A 20,185-nucleotide genomic window follows, 5' to 3' on the forward strand; every position below is an offset into this window, starting at 1 on the left:
TATCAAACATCTCCGTGGACTCCGGCTTGGTCCCTAGTACATGCAATGACACTAACATGACCATTGTATACAAATATATTACATTTACCTAAATATTTGAACACACAATTGTCCAATCTGTTTACTTCATTTGCAATTACACTATTCGGAAATTTAACTTTGTGTTCAGTTAAAATTAAACACAAATGCTTGTGCGTGTTTATGTTTAGAATGAGGTCCACATGATTATCAGCTAAGACTTGTCCTTTAATAATGATAGATTTTGTTTATTTTTTGGAAAATTGAAATAGAATTAATTTGTTTAGTAAATGAATAAATCAGAATCAACGTGGGGGTGCAGCGAACACATGCAAAGAGAGGTGGCAGACTGAAGCTAATAAATTACTCATAATCAGTGTCTGGAAGCTCTGCAATGTGCCAGGCATCGGAAGGCTCACCTGTATCCCATGGAGATTTACTTCCTAAATATGTTGAAGATTTACCCCAAAGGTACAGCACTGTGTATTTACGACATGTGAAAACTTTTTTATTTTATTTTATTACTAAATTTTGGAAAATAATGCTGCTGTTCACTGTTCTATTCTAGTTTGTGATAGGATCTGCTCACAGTACTGAATCTAATAACAAGTAACGCACGGATTGATGCTGAGATCCACAAACAATGTTGAGGTTATATCTGCTAATTTAGCCGATATTAAATTTGATAAACTGATTAAAAGATGGACTTTTTAATTGGAAACTGGATTTGGGTCAGCAGTGCAAATACTTTTGGCACCATATGTTTTAGTTCTGCTTATTAACTTGAAAGCTTTTTTTTTTTGTCTTAAGAAGTAGACTGTTATTTTCAAATGACAATAGGAAACAAATAGATTAGGTGAGATTTACAAATGTATATAACTAAAGGTAGCTACATTTGCTGAAGCATATGCGGTTTGTTTAATGGGGTGGGTGTTAATTATGCTGCAGCTGTTTGCCTGATGGTTTAACATGTTGGCAAATAAAAGAATGCAGACCTAATCATTTCACCATGACACGTAAACACCTACCACACTGGCAGTCATTTTTCACAGTATTTTAACTGAGGTTGTTATGTATGCTCTTTTATCATAATCCATCACGACTGACTGATTTATAGCTTCCTATGCTCCAGCCTGTTACCTGCTCTGGTTTTTGATCAATGTGAAATTTTCGCCCAAAGCAACAAGGAACATGCAGCCTGTGAGTGTGTAAGACCAGAAATGTTGCCTGTCATTTCTGATCAGATCCTTTTTGATGTTGAACTGGCCCTCTGGAAACAGTTACGTGCTGTAGGCTTCAGTTCACATCAAAATGAGATACTGTAAGTGAGGCAGCGTTTTTCCCCTGGTCTTTTGCACAAAAGACCTTATCATTTAACCTTGCTACACTGCTCGACCTTATTAGGGATTTTGTTGCGAATGCTGCGAATTGCTGTGCATTTCACGACATGTCTTTCATTCACTCCTGCTCATCATTCTTGAAATGCACAAGACATTCGGCATACATTACATCACATTTATTTAGAGAAAACAGGGGTCAAGTTAAGCCCTGGGATGGACTGTCCAGGCTTTCACCCTGTCTCTGCCTCTTGAGCTGAATCTCCAGCAATAAAGCGTGTTTAGGAAACAGATGAATGGATGGTGTTGGTTTACTAGGATTCATTTTGTAACCATTCCTTTGCTTTCTTCTGCTTTTTGAATAGTGAGATTACAGGGAGCAGAGGTGAAGGTGGAGGAATTTAAGGGTCAGCAGTTCAGAACAACAGTGAATGTGGGAAAGAGGTGAAAAGGTGTGTGGAAGCAAGGTGATTTAGGTGGAGGACGGTTTCAGGTGTCATGTCTGACAAGAATGAAAGGAAAGGTGTAGAAGACTGGTGAGACTGTAGTGTTAGCTTAGTGGCTCTGAGAAAGAGACAGGAGGCGGAGCTGAACGTAGCAGAGCTGAAGATGTTGAGGTTTTCTTTAGGAACAGTGAGGAACAGCTCATGTTAGATGTTTTTAAGATAAATGCAGGGAAGCAGTTTGCAATGGTTTGGACTCAATGAGAACAAAGACAGTGAGGATGTTGGTAAAAAGAAGCTCAGATTAGAGCTACCAGGAAAGAGATCACGAGAAGGACCAAAGGTTCATCAGGGTGGTTGGTGAGAATGAGGAGGATGCAGAGGATCGGATTAGATGAAGATTTTGGCTGAATTTGAATTCTTCCCCTACCCCTCTGGCTTCTCCTTATTCCTCCAATTGTAGGGCCATTTGAAGGGTTAGGGTTGTCCAGAAAAAAAAAAAAAATGGAAGGGCTAACTCTCACTGCAGATGGAGAATTCTTCTCGTGGGTGTGATCTGAAGCACAGAAGTTTACATTAAAATGCAAGTAATGACTTTTTGTTTTAACACGGCCTTTTTTAGAGTTTTAAAACTGATGTTTTTATGTATTTCTGAGCAATAGCAGCTCCACGGTAACGTAGCTGACAGGTGACTATTGATGACGTCATTGAGGGTGAGTAATGTTAAAATTTGAAGACTGGCTATAAGTCCAAATTCCTTCACTACTCACTATATAGTGCATTATACAGAGCATTCGACATTTTGTAGTGCTATTCCAAAATCAAGTGCAGTAGAAATTTCCCAGAAGTCTTTGCAAAAAAATTAGCAAATATAACAAATCATTTTTGTTTGAAAGAAATCATGTTTAAATGTAATTTTTTAGCAAACCATCCACATGTTTAGCATCAGAACACAGTGGGGTCACAAAACGGCATAGTGAAATATTCATATTAATTTCTCTTTTTTTTTACTTCATGAAATTAGTGACATCATACCTGGTGTTTTAAGGAAAGTAGTTGGCATCGTGTTTAAAATCCAGGGTACTAAATTCCGCAAAACTCATGAATGTTATACGTTATTTATGCAACACGAGCATCCCCACATGGCTTAAATATTATACTATTAAGAAAGTACCAGTAATATGGAAGTTTTTTTGATTAGGAAGAACCATCTTTTCCTTTTGACATGCTCACTCTTTCATCATGAGTAAAGGCTTTGCCTGTGTTTGCCCATCTTCAATAAAAAAAAGGCTTCAAAACTTAAGTCTGCAAAACTCCCAATTAATCCTGCATCATATAATAAGAACCAAGGTAGCAAAACCAAGCAACAGTCTCCTGATGTACAAATTGCATTACTCTGTAGATGTGAAATGTGTCTGCGCCGGTTATCTGATCTCTTACAAATCAGTCTCATATGGGAAGACATCAAAATGTTCTCAAGCCAGGGAATTCAATTCTAGATTATTCCACACTCATCCCCTTTCTGATTTGTATTCACAAATATGCAGCAGGCTGCTGCAGCTCAGATGAATAAAATCTGAATGTAAATGTGGATGGCATTTTTCTGCTGCATGCTTGGGACCTCAGTGTACAACACACACGCACACAAAAGTAATCTGCTATGAGGTTGTTCCTATTAATGTTTTTTCCAGATCCAGAACAGCGATCCGTACTCTAATTCAGTCACTTTAATAACATCTGGAATTGTGTTCTTGAGTGACCGTGTTGGACATTTGTTCTGCATACAGACTCAAAATAATAATAATAATAATAATAAAAAGTGGCCAAGCAGAAAATAATGCAGCATTAAATATGGAAGAATTGAATTCTTGACGCATTAAATGATTATTTCCTACAGATTTATTTCCAAGCCCTCAACCTTCAAAGACTCTTCAGAGGAGAAGCTTTCCCTTGAAAACCTCGGTAGTTTGTGATCTACTTTAATTGACCAAAGCAAGAATCATCCGTCCAGCTGCATAACACCAGGCCTTTTCTGAATTTTGCACATTTCATGAAATGCAACCAAACGTAGCAATTCTTTTGAGCTTTTCAACCTTTTTCTTTTTAGATTTAACATAAAATGTAGGTGGTGAAAAGTTTTTTTAATGCAACCAACAAGAAATCAGTGACTAAAAATGTATAGGAACTAACCTACACATCACAATCTTTTCTCATATACAATCACTTTACCTTTGTATTCTTATTTTACAAGCTATTTATTTAAAATTTTAACCATTCAGATAAAAATAATCATGTGTTATCTTCAGATTTTATTTCCAATTCCCTAAAATTGAGCAGTTATTTATATTAATAGAATGAGGATCAAATTGAAGCAACTATTTTCTGAAGTATGTCCCAAAAAATGCATTATGGATCAACTTTGACCTATTTTGTGTTTTGCTTTTCAAGGTTTAGGGTTCTTTTTATGTACAGTAGGTTCTGCCAAACTATTTAAATGAAGTCAAATGCTAAACTGCTGCAATATTTTCATTTTTCCTTTTTCAGCTTTTTACTTTGGATGTTTGTTTGTATACTTGATATAACTGACCTGTTTCCTGACCCATTTTCAGTCAAACTATGGTTCTTGGACAAGTGGGGAATCATTCATGCATAGAGGAGTTTCTCCTTCACTCAGTGTCTGCAGGGATCAGGTATGGAGTTGTCGGCTTTGAGTGGTTTTCATGAGATGTGCATTACAGTATAGACAAAAGTTTCCACTTCCTTTTCAGCTGCGACGATTCATGCTGCAACGCTGTTTTATAGAGATGAGCGTTTTATTTAAGACCATGCTTATAGAGAAGGCGTGATTGTGTTTTATGCTTTAGGTTAATTGCAATTTTGCAGACAAGAGTGGCATGTTTGTGTCATGGTTGTGAAACCTCAGCAGAGCAGATTAGGATACCAAAGGAGACAATTTTCTTCCTGTAAATGCTGTCATGAAAAGAAACTGTACGAGCATTTTCTTTAATAGGCTGTTAAAAGTCCTGCTTTCAACTGTTGTTATTGGTTTTTACAGTGTTGGTTTTGTTACTTTGCAGAAAAAAATGTCAATGTTAGTGAGGAACTGTATTGGGATTTTAAAAATATGCTTCATTAGAAATGACTAAAAAAGAATGGAAGCAAAGCCATGTCTTTAATATTTTTGCTACAATAATGTTTTAATAGGCTGGCTTGTGTTGTTTGGCATCTAAAAATGGAATTCAGTTGCTGTCTTTCCAATATAAATGAGTGAAAAATAAAAGTAAAATCTATCTTTAAAAAATGCATAGTTATTTCTTATTGTATTGTTTTTTGCAATAAGCAAATTTTATTTCATTACTTAGTCTGTATTAACTTAGGAAAAGGGGTGTGAGAAAATATCAATTCAGTGAAATATTGCAGTACTTTATTTGCTGATACTTATATCAATTTAAAATACTGCTACTGTTAATACTATTATTTAAAAGCAAACAAGTAGTTCAGTCTTACTTTTGTTTTCCACTTAAATGTTTCTTACAATTATAGTTATGTAAAAAATGTATTGATATTCAGACAATTATTAAGTCATAATTTAAAAAAATGTAAAATATTGTCTGGTACTGTCTTGGGATATATCAGGATACATACCATATCATGACATGTTTGTAGCGTTACACATCGTATCGCCAGACTCTTACCAATACACACCACTACTTAGAAAGACATAAATATTATGTTTCTGTTGCCACATGTAAAAATATTCCATTTAGAGTAAAGTGCTCTTCAGCATTAATGTTTTTAAAATTGTATTATGTTTTCTTGTTGAACTGAAGATTTGTGTTTTTGAAAGATAGAAGGAAATGCTAAGAATAAGAGATTACTAGTGAATTATCAAGCATGTAATGGAATAAATACATTTTTATAAGGATAGTAGTCAGTTATCATTTCACAGTTTTAATCTCCTAGATTTGGAGAGAAGCTCAAACAAACAAACATAAAAAAAAGAGTCAAAAGGTTTAAATTACTTTTGCTAAACATTGTAATACATGCAATACATATAAATTACATGACTGATTGAAGTTTGCCTCATTATGTTGAAAATATTTTCTATTACTATTCTGAATTGACTTACTATTATGCGAAATGCTACTTGGATAAATGTATCATTCTTATGAAGGCAACTGTGTGTTTGCTAAAGCCTTTGTCACAACCGCTCTCAAGATACCGGTGTTTGCATGCAGGTGGTCCCTATAGGAAATGTCATGGTCATAAACCGCTCAGTGAGTCCATTGAGCAAAAATGTTCAAGAAAATGTGCATCAATGTTCCTTTTTTAAGCTGACATGTTACGAGCAACAGGTTGTAGCAAATACTGATCATGCAAGGGTAAGTAAAGGTGAGACGTACAGATATTTCATTTGTACACAGGATCCACAAATCTTGCAACCTGCACAAGGGGCTCATGTTTGGTGTTCACGTGATAAGTGTGTGCTCCTTACATGCAGCCTGACTGTTATAAATTAGGAATTCAGACAATCAAAGTGTAGTTTGCGTGGTCATCCTGTAAGCCAGTTACTTGCATCTTACTAAAGACTGGACTAGAGTGTGGTGTAAGTGCACTGTGCAACAGTATGACATAAGCACAAGTGTGTGCAACTTATAGTAATGTTAGAAACATTTCACACTACATTTGAACGTTTCATTTTCACCAATGTTCCTCGAGGTTGCTGCACAAGAATCAGTGGAACTTCAGATGCTCCTGCCCTTGGATATGACCCTCCATAGGTGTGGACAATCCAAAAACCTGCAGCACTTGTAAGGACAACCCCCCACATGAAAGCACGATACGCTCACTCTGGGCATGTGCTCAGACTGGTCAAGCGCATACTTTAAAGTCCTACTCCAACAATATTTTTTTCTATCACAGAATTGTTCCCAGTTGTCTTTTAATTATGACAGTGGCCTAGTGGTAGAGTGTCCGCCCTGAGATTGGAAGGTCATGAGTTCAAAAATGGAACCCAGTGCCTCCCTGTTTGACACTCAAGGGGTTGGATTGGTGGTTAAAACGCCATATGGTTCCCAAGCACGGCTGTGTCTGCAGCTCACCACTCCCCCAAGGTATGGGTCAAATGCGGAGAACAAATTTCACACACCTAGGAGTGTGACAATTAATGGGACTCTATCTTAACTTTAATTCCGAAGTTTTCAGCCAAATCAAAAAGCCTTTTTCGCTTTTTGAGATACAGTTTGTGCACAGCAGCAATAACTCATTAGGATGTGGGCCTGTTGGCACAGAGCAACCCACCCCATACCCCTCCTTGTTGCTGAGAGCTCTGTTTGTGCACTTACATGCAAGCTTATAGCCTCAAGCTGGCATTAGTAGCACAAAAATAATAGCAACCAATATTGGATTGATCCAGTCGTACAGAATCAAAATTCTCTACAGTACGAGAGTTGAATGCTCACTATGTCTCACAGCCTAAGTGTGAGCGGGCTAAGGTGTGTGCACGTGGAGAGGAGACTTCAGTACTTCCATTTTAGTAGCTTTGTCATTAGTCTGAGCATTTTCTAGCATCTGGTTTTCATCTGCTCCTGATTTGAATTAAGAAATATTCAGAAATGCAGTTTTAACACTAAAGAATTTTATATGCAGCTCCTTTATTATGAGAAGAATGCTACAAGAACATGTAAAAAACACAAAAAGACGGGGGTGGGGGCTTTTTTTCCCCTTGTTCTTTTGCTATTGTTTACTAGCACATGCCTGCCACCTGCAGTTGAAAGAGACTTGACGCAAATCTTGTGACTCTTTCTCTAGGTTTATTTTTCACAGCTCTATTCTAATTTATGAAAGACATTGTATCAAACTGCAATTATTCATTTCTCCTCCCTGATTCATTTTCAAATCGTTGGCACTTCCAAGAATGCAAAAGGACGCCACCCATGTGTTACTAACACATCCGAGTCCTGATAGGTCAAAGTTCAACGTGGACATGCGTTTTGTATGTAGGGTTGTAGAAACTTGCATTGCGACAGGTGAATGCTGAAGCAGGTATATACGCATGTTTACATAGACGTTTCATTAGAAGTGGCCGTTTGGATGTGCGTTGCCGAGGGCGATGTGAACATAGCTTTAGGCTTAAACCTGCGCAACCTTGAACTTTATACTAGACCTGCATTAACGTTACCAACATACTGAAGTGGTGATTTTTTTACGCACTCAAAACTGATTAGCTGGCACATGTAAATATAATTCTCCTTTTTCAGTATTGATTGTTTTTAAACTGTTTACTTTATTTCTCTGTAACTAAAAATGACTAAAATGATCTTTACCTGAAGAAGTCCTCAAATTCTCCATCAGCAGTTTGTCTAATACACATCTGTTTTACGAGAATTCATTAGATTATTCACACCTTTTAGGAATAAATCTGCAGCAGTTGGCTTTTTCAAAGTTTTTTTTTTTCATAGGTTTGTAACATCTGCCAGCATCTAATTATGGCTTGAGTTTTTCTTCCGAATGGTGCAGAATGTGAAATAAGTTGTGGGGTTGATGTATTCAATGGTTATGGTTGGTTTTCATTCACAAATTGTAAGCAACGCACATAGCAAACTCACCGATCAATGCTAATGGCACAAAGATTGAGGATGCTGGCTGTGCACATCATCACATCAAGAGTGACAAAGATGTCACAGTGGATCTTGCTGAAACGCCACTCTCCCACTACCTGGAATAGAAGAACATCAACTAAGACAGTTATACACAACTGGACAGAGTCATAAAAGTTACAAGGGAAAAATTAGGAAGGGGAGGAATAGCAACTCCATTTTCAGATAAAAGCAACATAAAATGTCTAGAATCGCTAAACATTTTCTTAAATTGTTTTTTACATTTTAAAGCAATGCAAAAAGATGGACAAAAAACAATCATCAAATGGAAAAAAGAGGTTTATTAACTTTACCTGTAAGCTACAAAAGCATAAGAAGCACAAATATTTTTTGCAACAAAATGTCTAAAAAAATAGAATTTTCTCACTCCAGCCATTATAAGCAAATTCAGTCAAGCATTTTATTATTATTATTATTTTTTTTTATCAAACTGAAAACCTTTGAATTTATTGGAAATGTGACACTTCTGAGTTCTTGCTGCCCAGATCACATAAAAATGCACTTTTCAGAAAATTTTATAGAGGAATGAATAAAAGGTGATCACATAAAAGCATGAGCTAAACACTTCACTCACTGGAGGACATTGACAGTCAAACTGTGACAATAGAGGCAAAGCATATTAGAAAAATACAATTGGACAGCTTGTTGAATCACATACCAGCAGAAGTGCATGCAGAGGATGATGTGAATGCATTGCTCTTACAAGAAAGTAATTTATAAAACCAGCCGCATGTATTTCATAAATGTTTAATGCTTTTTTTTCCCTTTTAAATCATAAAACTCTCCTTGCTACTACCACTATCTACGATGAAACGCATTACCTTAAATGTAACATGAAATGTATAAAAATGAGTAAAAAAAAAAGTCAAACAAATTTAAACTTTCTTCCTTTAACAATTTTCATATTAAATGTGAATTTTTGTTTCTAAGTCTGAGCCTCCAATCAGTGGAACTTTACCGTCTTCTGATCATAACATCTTAACTCTGGGATGTGATTTCTTCAATGTAAATCTCATTCAAGGCCATCCTCAAAGTTTCCGTTGGATTAAGGACAAGGCTTTTCATGACTACGCCAAAAACATGAACTTTATTCTTACATAACCATTCCTTGGTACTGAGCTTAGGGTCATTACGTTGCTGCATGACCCACTTTCACTTGAGATTAGGTTCACACATGGATGTCCTGACATTTTCCTTTACAAGTTACTGGAATAATTCAGAAATCATTGCTGAATAAATGTTTTTGGTCCAGTTTATACAGCGTAATAGAAAAAAAATGCCTCTTGGAACAATGTTTTTAAGCAATTTTTTGTGAAAATCACTCTCAAATATATTTGTAATCTGTATTTCATGATGTCTGTCATTGTTAAATCATCAAAGAAACCCTATTTTATGTTATTTAGAAATCACTGCCATTCTGAAATGACTCGTCCCACCCTCTGTGGCTGAAACTAAATCCTACCTGACTTTCCGTTGCTGTGCCAAGTGTAACAGCACAGAGGGCTTTTGTGTCACCCGCCCTTTTGCAGCTGGTTAATCTTTGCCAAAAGGCTGTGTCCTCAAATATTAAGCTTTGTCATTTAGGAGCAGCATGCAGTGGCTTGTGTCTCCGTAGAGTGATTTGAGCATGTAATTATTCTTTTTTTTTTAGCTCTACAGCGTATCCTTTTCTAAGCAGTGTTGGTACCTTTTGCTCACAACCTTTGTCTTCACCTCTTTTGTCATTTTTTATTAACTTGCCAACAGATGCTGCAAGCCAAAGAGTCCAAGAAGCTTATATGAACTTTCAATCACATATTATCAACAAAATATTCTGAATATCAGCTAAGCAAATGTATTTAAAGTTCCTCAAACTGCTTTTAAAAAATGTTATATCACAGAAAATGTGTTTACATTGTTTAATTTTATTTAATATTTGAGTGTAATCAGGCTATGATAACAGGAATTCTTTTAAATGTATTACTTAGAATCTCAATCAGATTACCATCTACATCTAATGTATAACAAAATGAACTTTAAAAAAGGACACGGCAAATCATTTGTGCTTTTTAAATTCAAATATCCTGCTAAAATGTCATATGTTTACAATTAACATTGTCTAAAGGTCAAAATCTAAATCCGCCGTGTTGCTCAGTATGACTTTGCAGGAGCTACCCCCCCACCATCCTTCAAAACACCTTCGATGTGGCACGCTTCATTCAGAAGGACAATCAGTACCATGTCCCCGGTCCTTGAAATGTGACAGGACAAGTAGACCACATGGAGTTGAAATGTGGGAGGGGGCGGCGGCTTTTACAGCATTCGCCTGAATCCATGAAATGCACAAGTGTGCTTCTTAGTGGGCTGTTTGGAAGTTTTAATAGCAGTACTTGTTGGATTACTGTCAGAGGGGTCATCTTGTGTTTTTCAAAAGGGTGGATGCAACTTTTTGTATTTTTTAAATCAAACAGAAACTAATAAAACAACAGAGTAATAAAAACAACAGCATAAATCGTCCACCACGGGGAACAACTTGTTCAAAATGAGGTTGAAAGTGTTATGCTTGTTGGTGCTTCTTCATAATGTGGCTAAATTACCTGCAGAGTCTTTGTAAATCAGAAAATACTATATTTATGGTGCACTTAAAATCCCTAAGATTAAAATAAATAAATAAAACAACAACATTATCCAGAACATCTTAATATGGATTATTTCTGGTTGTACTCAGTGATGTTAAAGAGAATTTGTGAGGTAAAATGTCAAAATGTTCTGTATTATTGTGAACACACAAACACAACTAACATGTAGACAACTAATAATGTTAGAAGTTAGCTTAGTGACTGTAATGTTTGCTTTAGCACTATCAGTCTGTTTTGTTGTTTTTTCTGTTACATTTAGCAAACAGTTACAGGTTTTGTGATTCCACTAAAGTGTAGTGTGTTACAGACGAGTTCTGGGCTATGTCGAAAAGAAAAAAATCAATATGAACATTTTACAAGCAACATAAAATGTTATAATTATGACAAAGTCGATAATGTATAAAAAAATAATATAAATCCATATTTTTTAAAAGTCCATATTTGGCGATCTAGTGAGCTTTGATTCACACTTTTTGCAGAGACTTCTGGGAAATCTCCAAGGCACTGGATTTTGGAATTGTAGACTCGGACCCTCGTTAGTAAATGCCAAATGTCTTATGTATAAAATTAACCGAGGAGTAATCCTAGAATAACGCCTGATTCCCACTGGAGTGCGTCTTTGTTGTGTAGACACAAAAAATAGAATATTAATTAATCAATTGGATTTTTTGTGTTGCCGCCGTCATTTTTATGTGTGACATCCGTCCTTCCACAGCGAAACTCGAGGTCTACAAGGGAGTTCTATTTCTACTAAAGCTGGAGAAATGGGAAAGAGGTTTCAAAATATAAACTTTCCTTTTACTTTCAAAACATAAAGAACAATTTAATTTTACATTTAAGGTGATGTGCCCATGCGAAAACACTCAATTTTGTCATAGACGATGAAAGTTTAATTTTGGAAGCACAAAAACCTAAGTTTAATTATGACACAAAACATGCATTTTACAAGGAAGGAGAGGGGATGGGACCTTTAAGAGTGTGACCCCTCCTTCCTCGTATTCCAAATAGGAAGTACCTGCTGGCTCCAAGAAGCCAAAATCTCATAGACTTCAGTTGAGAAATAGACAGCTATTACGCAGTCATTCTATTTGCCAAAAAATATTTTCTTTATTGCAAGTTATTCAAGTTTTAAACTGACCAATCAGATGCCTCAGTAAAAGCATGTGGTGATTTAGCCCCACCTGGAATCTTTGATTGACAGATTCTCCCGAGCTACTTTCAGTGGAAGGGGTGTGAACTTCAAACAAGCTCACTCATGGCGGGCGACTCTAAAAACGTTACACAGACCGACTCGGACCAATCTCTGTCGTCGGACCCCAAATTGCAGAAAAATCATTGATGGTGATTTCACAAGAGTCGGAGTTAAGGTGGTTTCTACCTCGCTTCATCCATGGATAATAATATAAGCCTGTGAATGGGACATGACTGCAAAAGTTTTGGATGTTGATTGTTGATGTGATGAGCATGGATGGCCACTAGCAAAAAAAGTGGGACGGACCACTCAATACGGGGGTGATGGACCGGATACACAACAGAGACAATGTAAACGAGAAGCACCTCAGATGGACCAAAAGTCTGACTATTTCTGACTATTTTGTCTGGCTTAATGCTTAACGTTTAGCACGGCTTAAATGTGACGTAAAATAAAAAACTAGACCATTAGACCTTATAATTCCGTGTGCCCCATAGTGCAGAAAATAGGGTATCTTACCAATAGTTTACTGAACTACCGATAAGTGTGTGCGGTGTGTGTGTCTGTGACTGTGTATGCATTGAGCCATTAGTAATAAAGTGTAGAGAATGACAGTATTTTTCTGTTAAACTAATTAAACTTACTTTAAAGCAAGGATTTAAAAATCCCAACGTTATAAGAACAAACGCCTGCTTTTCTCTGTCTTTCCTCATAATTATAATTTGCAGAGAAACCAAAGTGTGTCACATCAGAATTGTTGAACCCTCGCCTTACATGTTCCCCAGCCATCCCTGCCTTGCTCACTCCTGATTACTTGGATCAGGTGTGTTTCACAAACCTGGAACCATCTGTTCCTCCTAATGGAAAATAAGCAGGACCCAGAAGTAACCTTAATTTTTAGTATCACTGTTGTTTTTTAAAAGAAATTGTGACAAAAAAAAAAACAGGTAAACTTAGACAATGAGTTAGTAATAGTATTAAAAACTTTAATCAGCAATAACAGTAAGTGCAATGATGTGGCATTAGAAACTACATTTCCTAATTAGCTATCTGAAGTGCAACCCTACATCCAGGATGCACTTTTCCAGGGTGAACGTGCGCTTGCCAGCAGGAAAAGTCATGTTAATGAGACTTCAATAGGAAATCTATTCCAGCTCTGCAGTGCTAGTCTTGTACTGCAAGCTGCTAACCGGTGTGTGAACACTGAGGCCGCCTGACTGTGTTTGAACATCGATTTCACAACTTCGTTTAAACGTCAACTTTGTCTGCATTCATTTATCCAACTTTCCTGTCACGATATGGGAAAAGGTTACAGAGAACGGCGTCTTCTCACTCTAGAGAAAATTGCAAACTAGGCTAACGAGGAAAAAAATATATACACAAGGTTTGTACTTTTTGATCAGGTTGCATATTGAGCAGCACAGATAATAGTCAGACTCGTTTCTGTATGCTTCTTGGTATGTCATCAGGGCCACAACAGAATAATAAACTTTAATTCTTATTTATTATTTTTATCTGAAATGTAACACTCCTTCCTTGAACACTAAGGAAAAATTCTAATTGAATAGAATAAGATTACTGAATTAACACATAAAAATAAAAAGGAGCATCACTGAAATATCATATAATTTTACATTCCTAAGCCATATTCTAATACAGATGGGTTAGATTTGCAGACAGGCCGGGACATTACTCTTTTCTTATCACGGCTATGAGTGTAGAATTAGGCTCTGTCTACATTTTCATCTCACGCTTGCAATCTTGAAGGCAGCGTGTGGCTGTAAAATCTTAATGTGCCTCCAAGCTTTCTTGTTGTCTGAGCAGAAGTTGAGGACGCCTTTGCAGAGAAAACTGGTCCAACATCACAGCATCAGAGACAGCCTTTTTTTGGACATTTTTTGACCAAAATGCACACAAAAGGAGTTTGTTCTCAAAGAGAAGCACATTTGGGAAAGTTTCTGTGATGCTTTAATTGATTATGATAGTGATTAGTAATGGTTTCACAAATAAATGATTTGCCAGTAATCATTTCTGCTGATCTATCTCTGAAATCCAGCTTATTCTTAAATGCACACCCTTTCTGAAATTCCCCTACAAGTTCTAAAATTGTTTCCCGATAACGAGCACTATTTCCTCAAATTTGACAGTTTTTCAAACAATTTAGACAATTTCTCGGTTATTTGCTGAAACTGTCCATTGTTGCTCCTCGGAGACTACAATCACTTTCAGAGACCGCCAGCATTAAAAAAAAACGGATTGCCTTGGAATAGATCAGATTAAAAACTCTCAACTGATTCTTGAAAGTTGAGTGAAAGTTTTATCTTTTTTCCCTCATATCACTACTTGAGATGACTTCGGGTGTGCAGCTGGCCCCTTCTAAGCAAACCCAATTGAACTCAAATTGTACTAAAAAATAAAAAAAATAACTTCTACCCAGAAACGTGAGATAACACTTTAAAAATAGACATTGTGTATGACTGGATCATTGCAAAAAAGTCATTTTGTGATAAACACTGTGTATGACAAAGGAGAACAATACAAATCTCTAATTGGTGTGTGAATACGACTATTTCTGGGCTTTAGTCTGTAAGCGAAAGTGCATTAAAAATAAATAAATATTTCACACACATTTTTTTCTAAATGTTTCATTTTTCCTTAGGAACAATTATATTTACAGCAATTGAACACATTTAAACACTGAACTTGTATTTGCTTAATTCACTGTCTCTCCTTCTCAAAGTAGAATTTTAGCACATCAATCCCCAAAATAACACTTTTGCGAGCACATACCAGGTGTTTACTTTAGCAGTTTTGCACAAAAACAATTATAGCCTTCATAAAAACCCAGACTACGACCTGATCACTGAAGCTTACTGGCAGTTATGCACCCTGAGCTGAGAAGCAGTCTGTAGTCTTGGGATAACGAGCACGCTCCATTCATTACTTTTGTGAGCCTGGCAGGAACAACTCAGACTTTTTTTTTCCCTGTTGGTTTTTCTGACACATGTTATGTGGAAATACTATAAAGATATGGAGCACCGGCACAACAGTAAAATATTCAAATAATCAGCCGAGCACCTTAAAGGTTAGATGTGTGTGCTGCAGCCGGCACGACATTTCATTTCCATATATTTCCACTTCCTTAAGCAGCACCCAGTTTTCCTTTCATAAGTTCTGTGAATCAGTCACAGTTGGCAAAAAGCCACAACTGTGGTAATTCATTTAAATTTAGCATTTAATAGAAAAGGGCAGGTTCAATGTCCTGCCTGCTCTCTGAGAGTAGGCTTTCATTGTGGCTGATGCTAATACATCATTAACATGTGCGCCCCAGTCCCCGATATGGTCAGTTACACCAGGAAGAAAAAAAAAAAAGAAAAAAAAAAAACTGACATGCAGATAAAGAAAAGCAGCACAGAGTAACAGGGACACTATAAAAATAAAAGTAATAAATACATTTACTAAAAAGAAGTTGTAAATTATGACCAAAAAATCTGAATTTTATGAGAATGAAGGTTGTGAAATGATCACAAAAAGTCGTAATTTTATGAGAACAGTCATGAATTTATAACAAAAATGTCATAATTTTACAAGAATAGAAATGTAAATTTGTGAGAAGAAAGTTAGCCATGTATAAAAGAATAGTCGCAAATTTATGTGACAAACTTATAATTTTTCAAGAATAAAGATGTAAATTTATCACAAAGAAGTTGTAATTTTACAACAATAGAGTCCAAAATTTACAGGAAAAAATCGTACTATTACAAGAATTGTCGAAAATGTATAAGAAAAATTGAGAAAAACGTCACAATATTAGGAGAATAAATTTTATGAGAAATTTTATGAGAATAGTAGCATAACTTTATGAGGAAAAAAATCAGCAATTTCACAAGACTACAGTGGTACATTTATAAGAAAAAGTACATTGTAAGTCAATGAAAAAAATGTTGTCGTTTTACAAGAATAGTCGTAAATTGATGAGAAAAATGTTGTAATTTTATGAGAATAGAGTAGTAAATTTATGGGAAGAATTCTGTGTTTTTACAAGAATAGTTGTAAGTTTATGAGAAAAAGTCTTAATTTTATGAGAATAGAGGTGTAATTTTACGAGAAAGTAAGTTGTAATTTTATTTTTAAAAAGTTGTAAATTGATGAGAAAAATTTCGTAGTTTTACAAGAATAAATTTATGAAAAAAACTCATACTTTTATGAGAATAGCGGAATAATTTTATTAGAAAAGAAGTCTTAATTTTATGAGAACAAAGATGTAATTTTATGAGAAAATAAGTCGTAATTTTATGAAAATAGTCATAAATTGATGATAAAAATCGACTTTTACAAGAAAAGTCATAAATTTATAAGAAAAATCTCATAATTTTTAGAGAAAACAGTTACACTTTTATGAGGATACATGTGAAAATTTATAAGAAAGATTTTGTAAATTTTTAGAATAGATTTGTAAATTAATGAGAAAAAAAATAATTTAACAAGAATTTTCTTAAGTTTAGGAGAAAAAGAGAAATAGAGAATAGAGTTGTAAAATTGTCACTAAAAAGTCGTAATTTTCCAAGAATAGAGTCGTACATTTTTGAGAAAAAAATATTATTTTACAAAGAAAACGTTTTTTTTTTTTAAATACAGCTGGTTGTGTGAGTCTCCATCCTCATTATTCAGCCTCCATCCATAATCTTTTTCTGAAGATTTCTGCAAATTCTTTTCTGTGTCCCTATACTGATAATAAAACTATTTTGATTTGTTACAGTCTTAGTGTTTCTTTATTTGGAACCAATGCTGAAGAAACTGTTCTATGTCTCTCAAACTGAAACACCACACTGGTTCTTTTTTGTTTATATTTTTCTTAGTAAACAGACTTTTGCCTTGTAAAATTACAACTTTTTCTGTGTAATTTTACAATTTTGTCCTTGTAAAATTTCTTCATGATTTAAAAACTTTATTCTCTTGATTTTTTTATTTTATTTTATGTTGGCCCTAATACTCTGTTGTAAACCAGCAAACATTCATGGAATAAAAAAATATATTTTCAACCTTGAGTAAACTAAATACCTCAGCCCCACCTTTTTCTCTTTTTTTTATTACTAAGAATAAAGTGTGCATGTTGCATTTCTTACAAAAATAAGCACACATACTGTATGTGAAGTAAAGTGCAAAAGATTATCCTCTAAAGATTTAAAAACTTCTAATTTGACAAAATGATGCAAAATCCAGAAATTAGAGGTCTCCTAAATTCCACTTCTGCAAGGATCATTTCACATTTCATGGATTTAAGTCAAATCCATCATCTTCATTTCATCTTTCTTCATATTAGCAGGAGGCCTGGCAGGCTAAGAGGGACACACCAAAATCACATTACCACCCCTTTCTGAACACATGCTGGCTAATCCGGTTTGATTCTGACAAACGGCCAGATTTAGATCCCAGAATCTTATTCCTAAATATATTTTACTTCATTTCAAATTGATGCTACAAGACTGACTGACTAACACTGTCCAGGAAAACTGGAGCAAGTTAATGTCTTTGCAGAAAGCTGCTTAACTGGGGATGCTTTCTGTTGGACTGTCGCAGAATGAGGCAGTTGAAGCAGGTAACAAGCAGAAATGAGAGCGGCTGAACTAGAAGGGCACTTGGAGAGGACAGACCTCTGCCGAAGCTAACAGTCCACTCTTCAAATGACATGTTGACATGTCTGGTCCCTGGATGCTCCCTGTGAAAGCAACCTGCAGTCGGTAAATGCCAGAAAATAATCTGCGCTTTCCTGGAAAAGAGCCAAACCAATGTTTATGGTAGGACATTAAAAAAAAGAAAGGAAGATAACATTGTGGCTCCACTGTAATGAGGAGGATATGGCCCTGTATCTTATATTTAAACAAATAAGCCTGACAATTTATTTAGCAGATCTCTGTATTTTGTATATAAATCCCTTGGATTAAAAAATGTATTCAGATAATTCTTTAATATAATTTAAAAGACTGACTTAAAAATCTGACATTTTGTCCTCTAAAGGCGACATTGTTTCTTTCTTAAAATATGGTTTTAGAAGTATGCCAAAATGAAGATCATTATATCAAAACTAAAAATCCCCCATAATGTCAAAAATAATATAGAATTAATTCTACGAGTTACTGTACTCCAAGTGTGTCCCCTTTGACACTGTGAGGCACATGAGAAATCCAGTTCCTATACATGATCAAAGACTTGTGCTTTTTTTTTTGAGGAATAGTGCAATTTATGCTGTAATTTGAGGCTTTGATATGTGTCTGATTGCAGCTCAGTCCTTACTTTTACAATATGCTTTGATGTGCTCCCCTCAGCCTGGATTCAGCAGCACACTTCAACAGAAAGAGTATATAATTCTGATAAAAAGTAATGATGTGACGCGACGTATCCGATCCTTAAATTAAAAAAAAAAGAATTCGAATAGGTGATCACTTTATAAAAACTAATATTTTTCAGCTTAATGAATGAAACGTTTTGTCCTACAATCACTGACAGTTCTAATCCTTCATGAGAAAATCCCCTCCCTGGCTGTAAAACAATGACAGAGCAGCCACACCATAGAAACAGACGCTCAGTGACATCAGAAGAGTAACCCAAGAGGTAAAGCTTGTTCTGGTGAAGAAAAGAGGACCGAGGGGGAGTAATCTCACTGTTGACAAACAAATTTGCAGACAGGCCTGGACAATGGCTTTCTATGGATGCGGTGTAATTTGATCAGAAAGATAATCATCATGAGTCACTGAGTGACACAGGAGGATTAGAGTCCTTGTTTAAAATTGCCTTTTCTCTCCATCAGACAACACAGCCTGCAGCCTAATGGTCAGAAATAACACCAGGATGGAGAAGACGGGAACCAAAGAAAATATATATATTTTTCAGAGCGATAACCTCCGTCCTGGCTGCTATTGATTTGGTCAATTAGAGACGATTTTATGCTTGACCCAAGTCCGTTTTGCTCTTTTAGGTTGCAGTTCTCAGCAGGCGCTGACGCATGCCGCAAAAGAAAAGGAGAAAAACCCACACTACACTTCAACAGACCGAACGCAAGATAATGCAACCCCCGAAATAAGAAGTATTTTTCTGACACATCTGACCTCTGATAAAAAGAGGCAGTCTGACACGCAGGCTTTGCTACATCGCCCTCTTCATTGCGGGCCTGCTGCTTACCAGACTGACATGAGCACATTAACCTTGAGCGGCTGTCTCAAAGCTTCTCCACCAGTATTTCTCTCGCACCTTATTCCACACGAATGCATATTAAATTCAGAACATGCAACAGAGCCTTGCCTTTGAAGTCAGTCATTTTCTTTCTTTCCGGAGGAGAAACCAGAGCACACGCTTCTGTTTTGTAAATGACCTAAACTTGTTTGATAGGTGAGATACGGACAGTGGCTGTGGCGTTATTGCTTTCAGCAAGACTAAAGATAATCTTTTCATCAATCACCATCCTCATCTTTTTGTTTTCCACAGCTGCAATGCAAAAAGAGTAAGAGGTTTTTATGAAGTCAAAAAGACAAGGAGAGAACACCTTAGCGTTTAAAGATTTCTGCATGCCTACCTCCAAGTAGACAACCCACGGCATCACCAGCGTGGCAACCAGAAGGTCAGCCACTGCAAGGCTGACGATCAGGTAGTTAGTGGTGGTCTGCAGAGCCTTTTCTCTGGACACCGCCATGCACACCAGCACGTTGCCAAAGACGATGACGAAGATGAGCAGCGTGAGAAGCATGGCATAGTAGTTGTAGGTGTGCCTCGGCAATGGTTCTGTGTTGTTGAAGCTCCATGTTCCGTTGTCGTAGAAGCTGTCGTTGTAGGCATAGTGGGTAAAGACATCCATTAGCTGAGGGAGTGACAGAGGCCAAGAATGGGCCCTGCAATGCAAGCAGAGCAAGACATTTAAAAGTTG

General features: G+C 36.1%; 1 protein-coding gene across 3 annotated transcripts in view; it reads right to left on the reverse strand.

Annotated features, from left to right (window-relative positions):
• Window positions 1–20,185, reverse strand: part of drd2a (dopamine receptor D2a) — a 62,673-nt gene that overhangs the window by 6,893 nt on the left and 35,595 nt on the right. For all 3 annotated transcript variants that reach the window (XM_024277979.2, XM_024277980.2, XM_036214898.1), the window contains exons 2-3: window positions 19,838–20,150; window positions 8,407–8,516 (exon numbers count right to left, since the gene is read on the reverse strand). In XM_024277979.2, the coding sequence (XP_024133747.1) occupies window positions 8,407–8,516; window positions 19,838–20,116 (389 nt within the window). In that variant the 5' untranslated portion in view covers window positions 20,117–20,150. The remainder of the gene's footprint in view (window positions 1–8,406; window positions 8,517–19,837; window positions 20,151–20,185) is intronic.

This window comes from Oryzias melastigma, linkage group LG13 (genome assembly GCF_002922805.2).
Source record: "Oryzias melastigma strain HK-1 linkage group LG13, ASM292280v2, whole genome shotgun sequence".
Taxonomy (NCBI): Eukaryota; Metazoa; Chordata; class Actinopteri; order Beloniformes; family Adrianichthyidae; genus Oryzias; species Oryzias melastigma.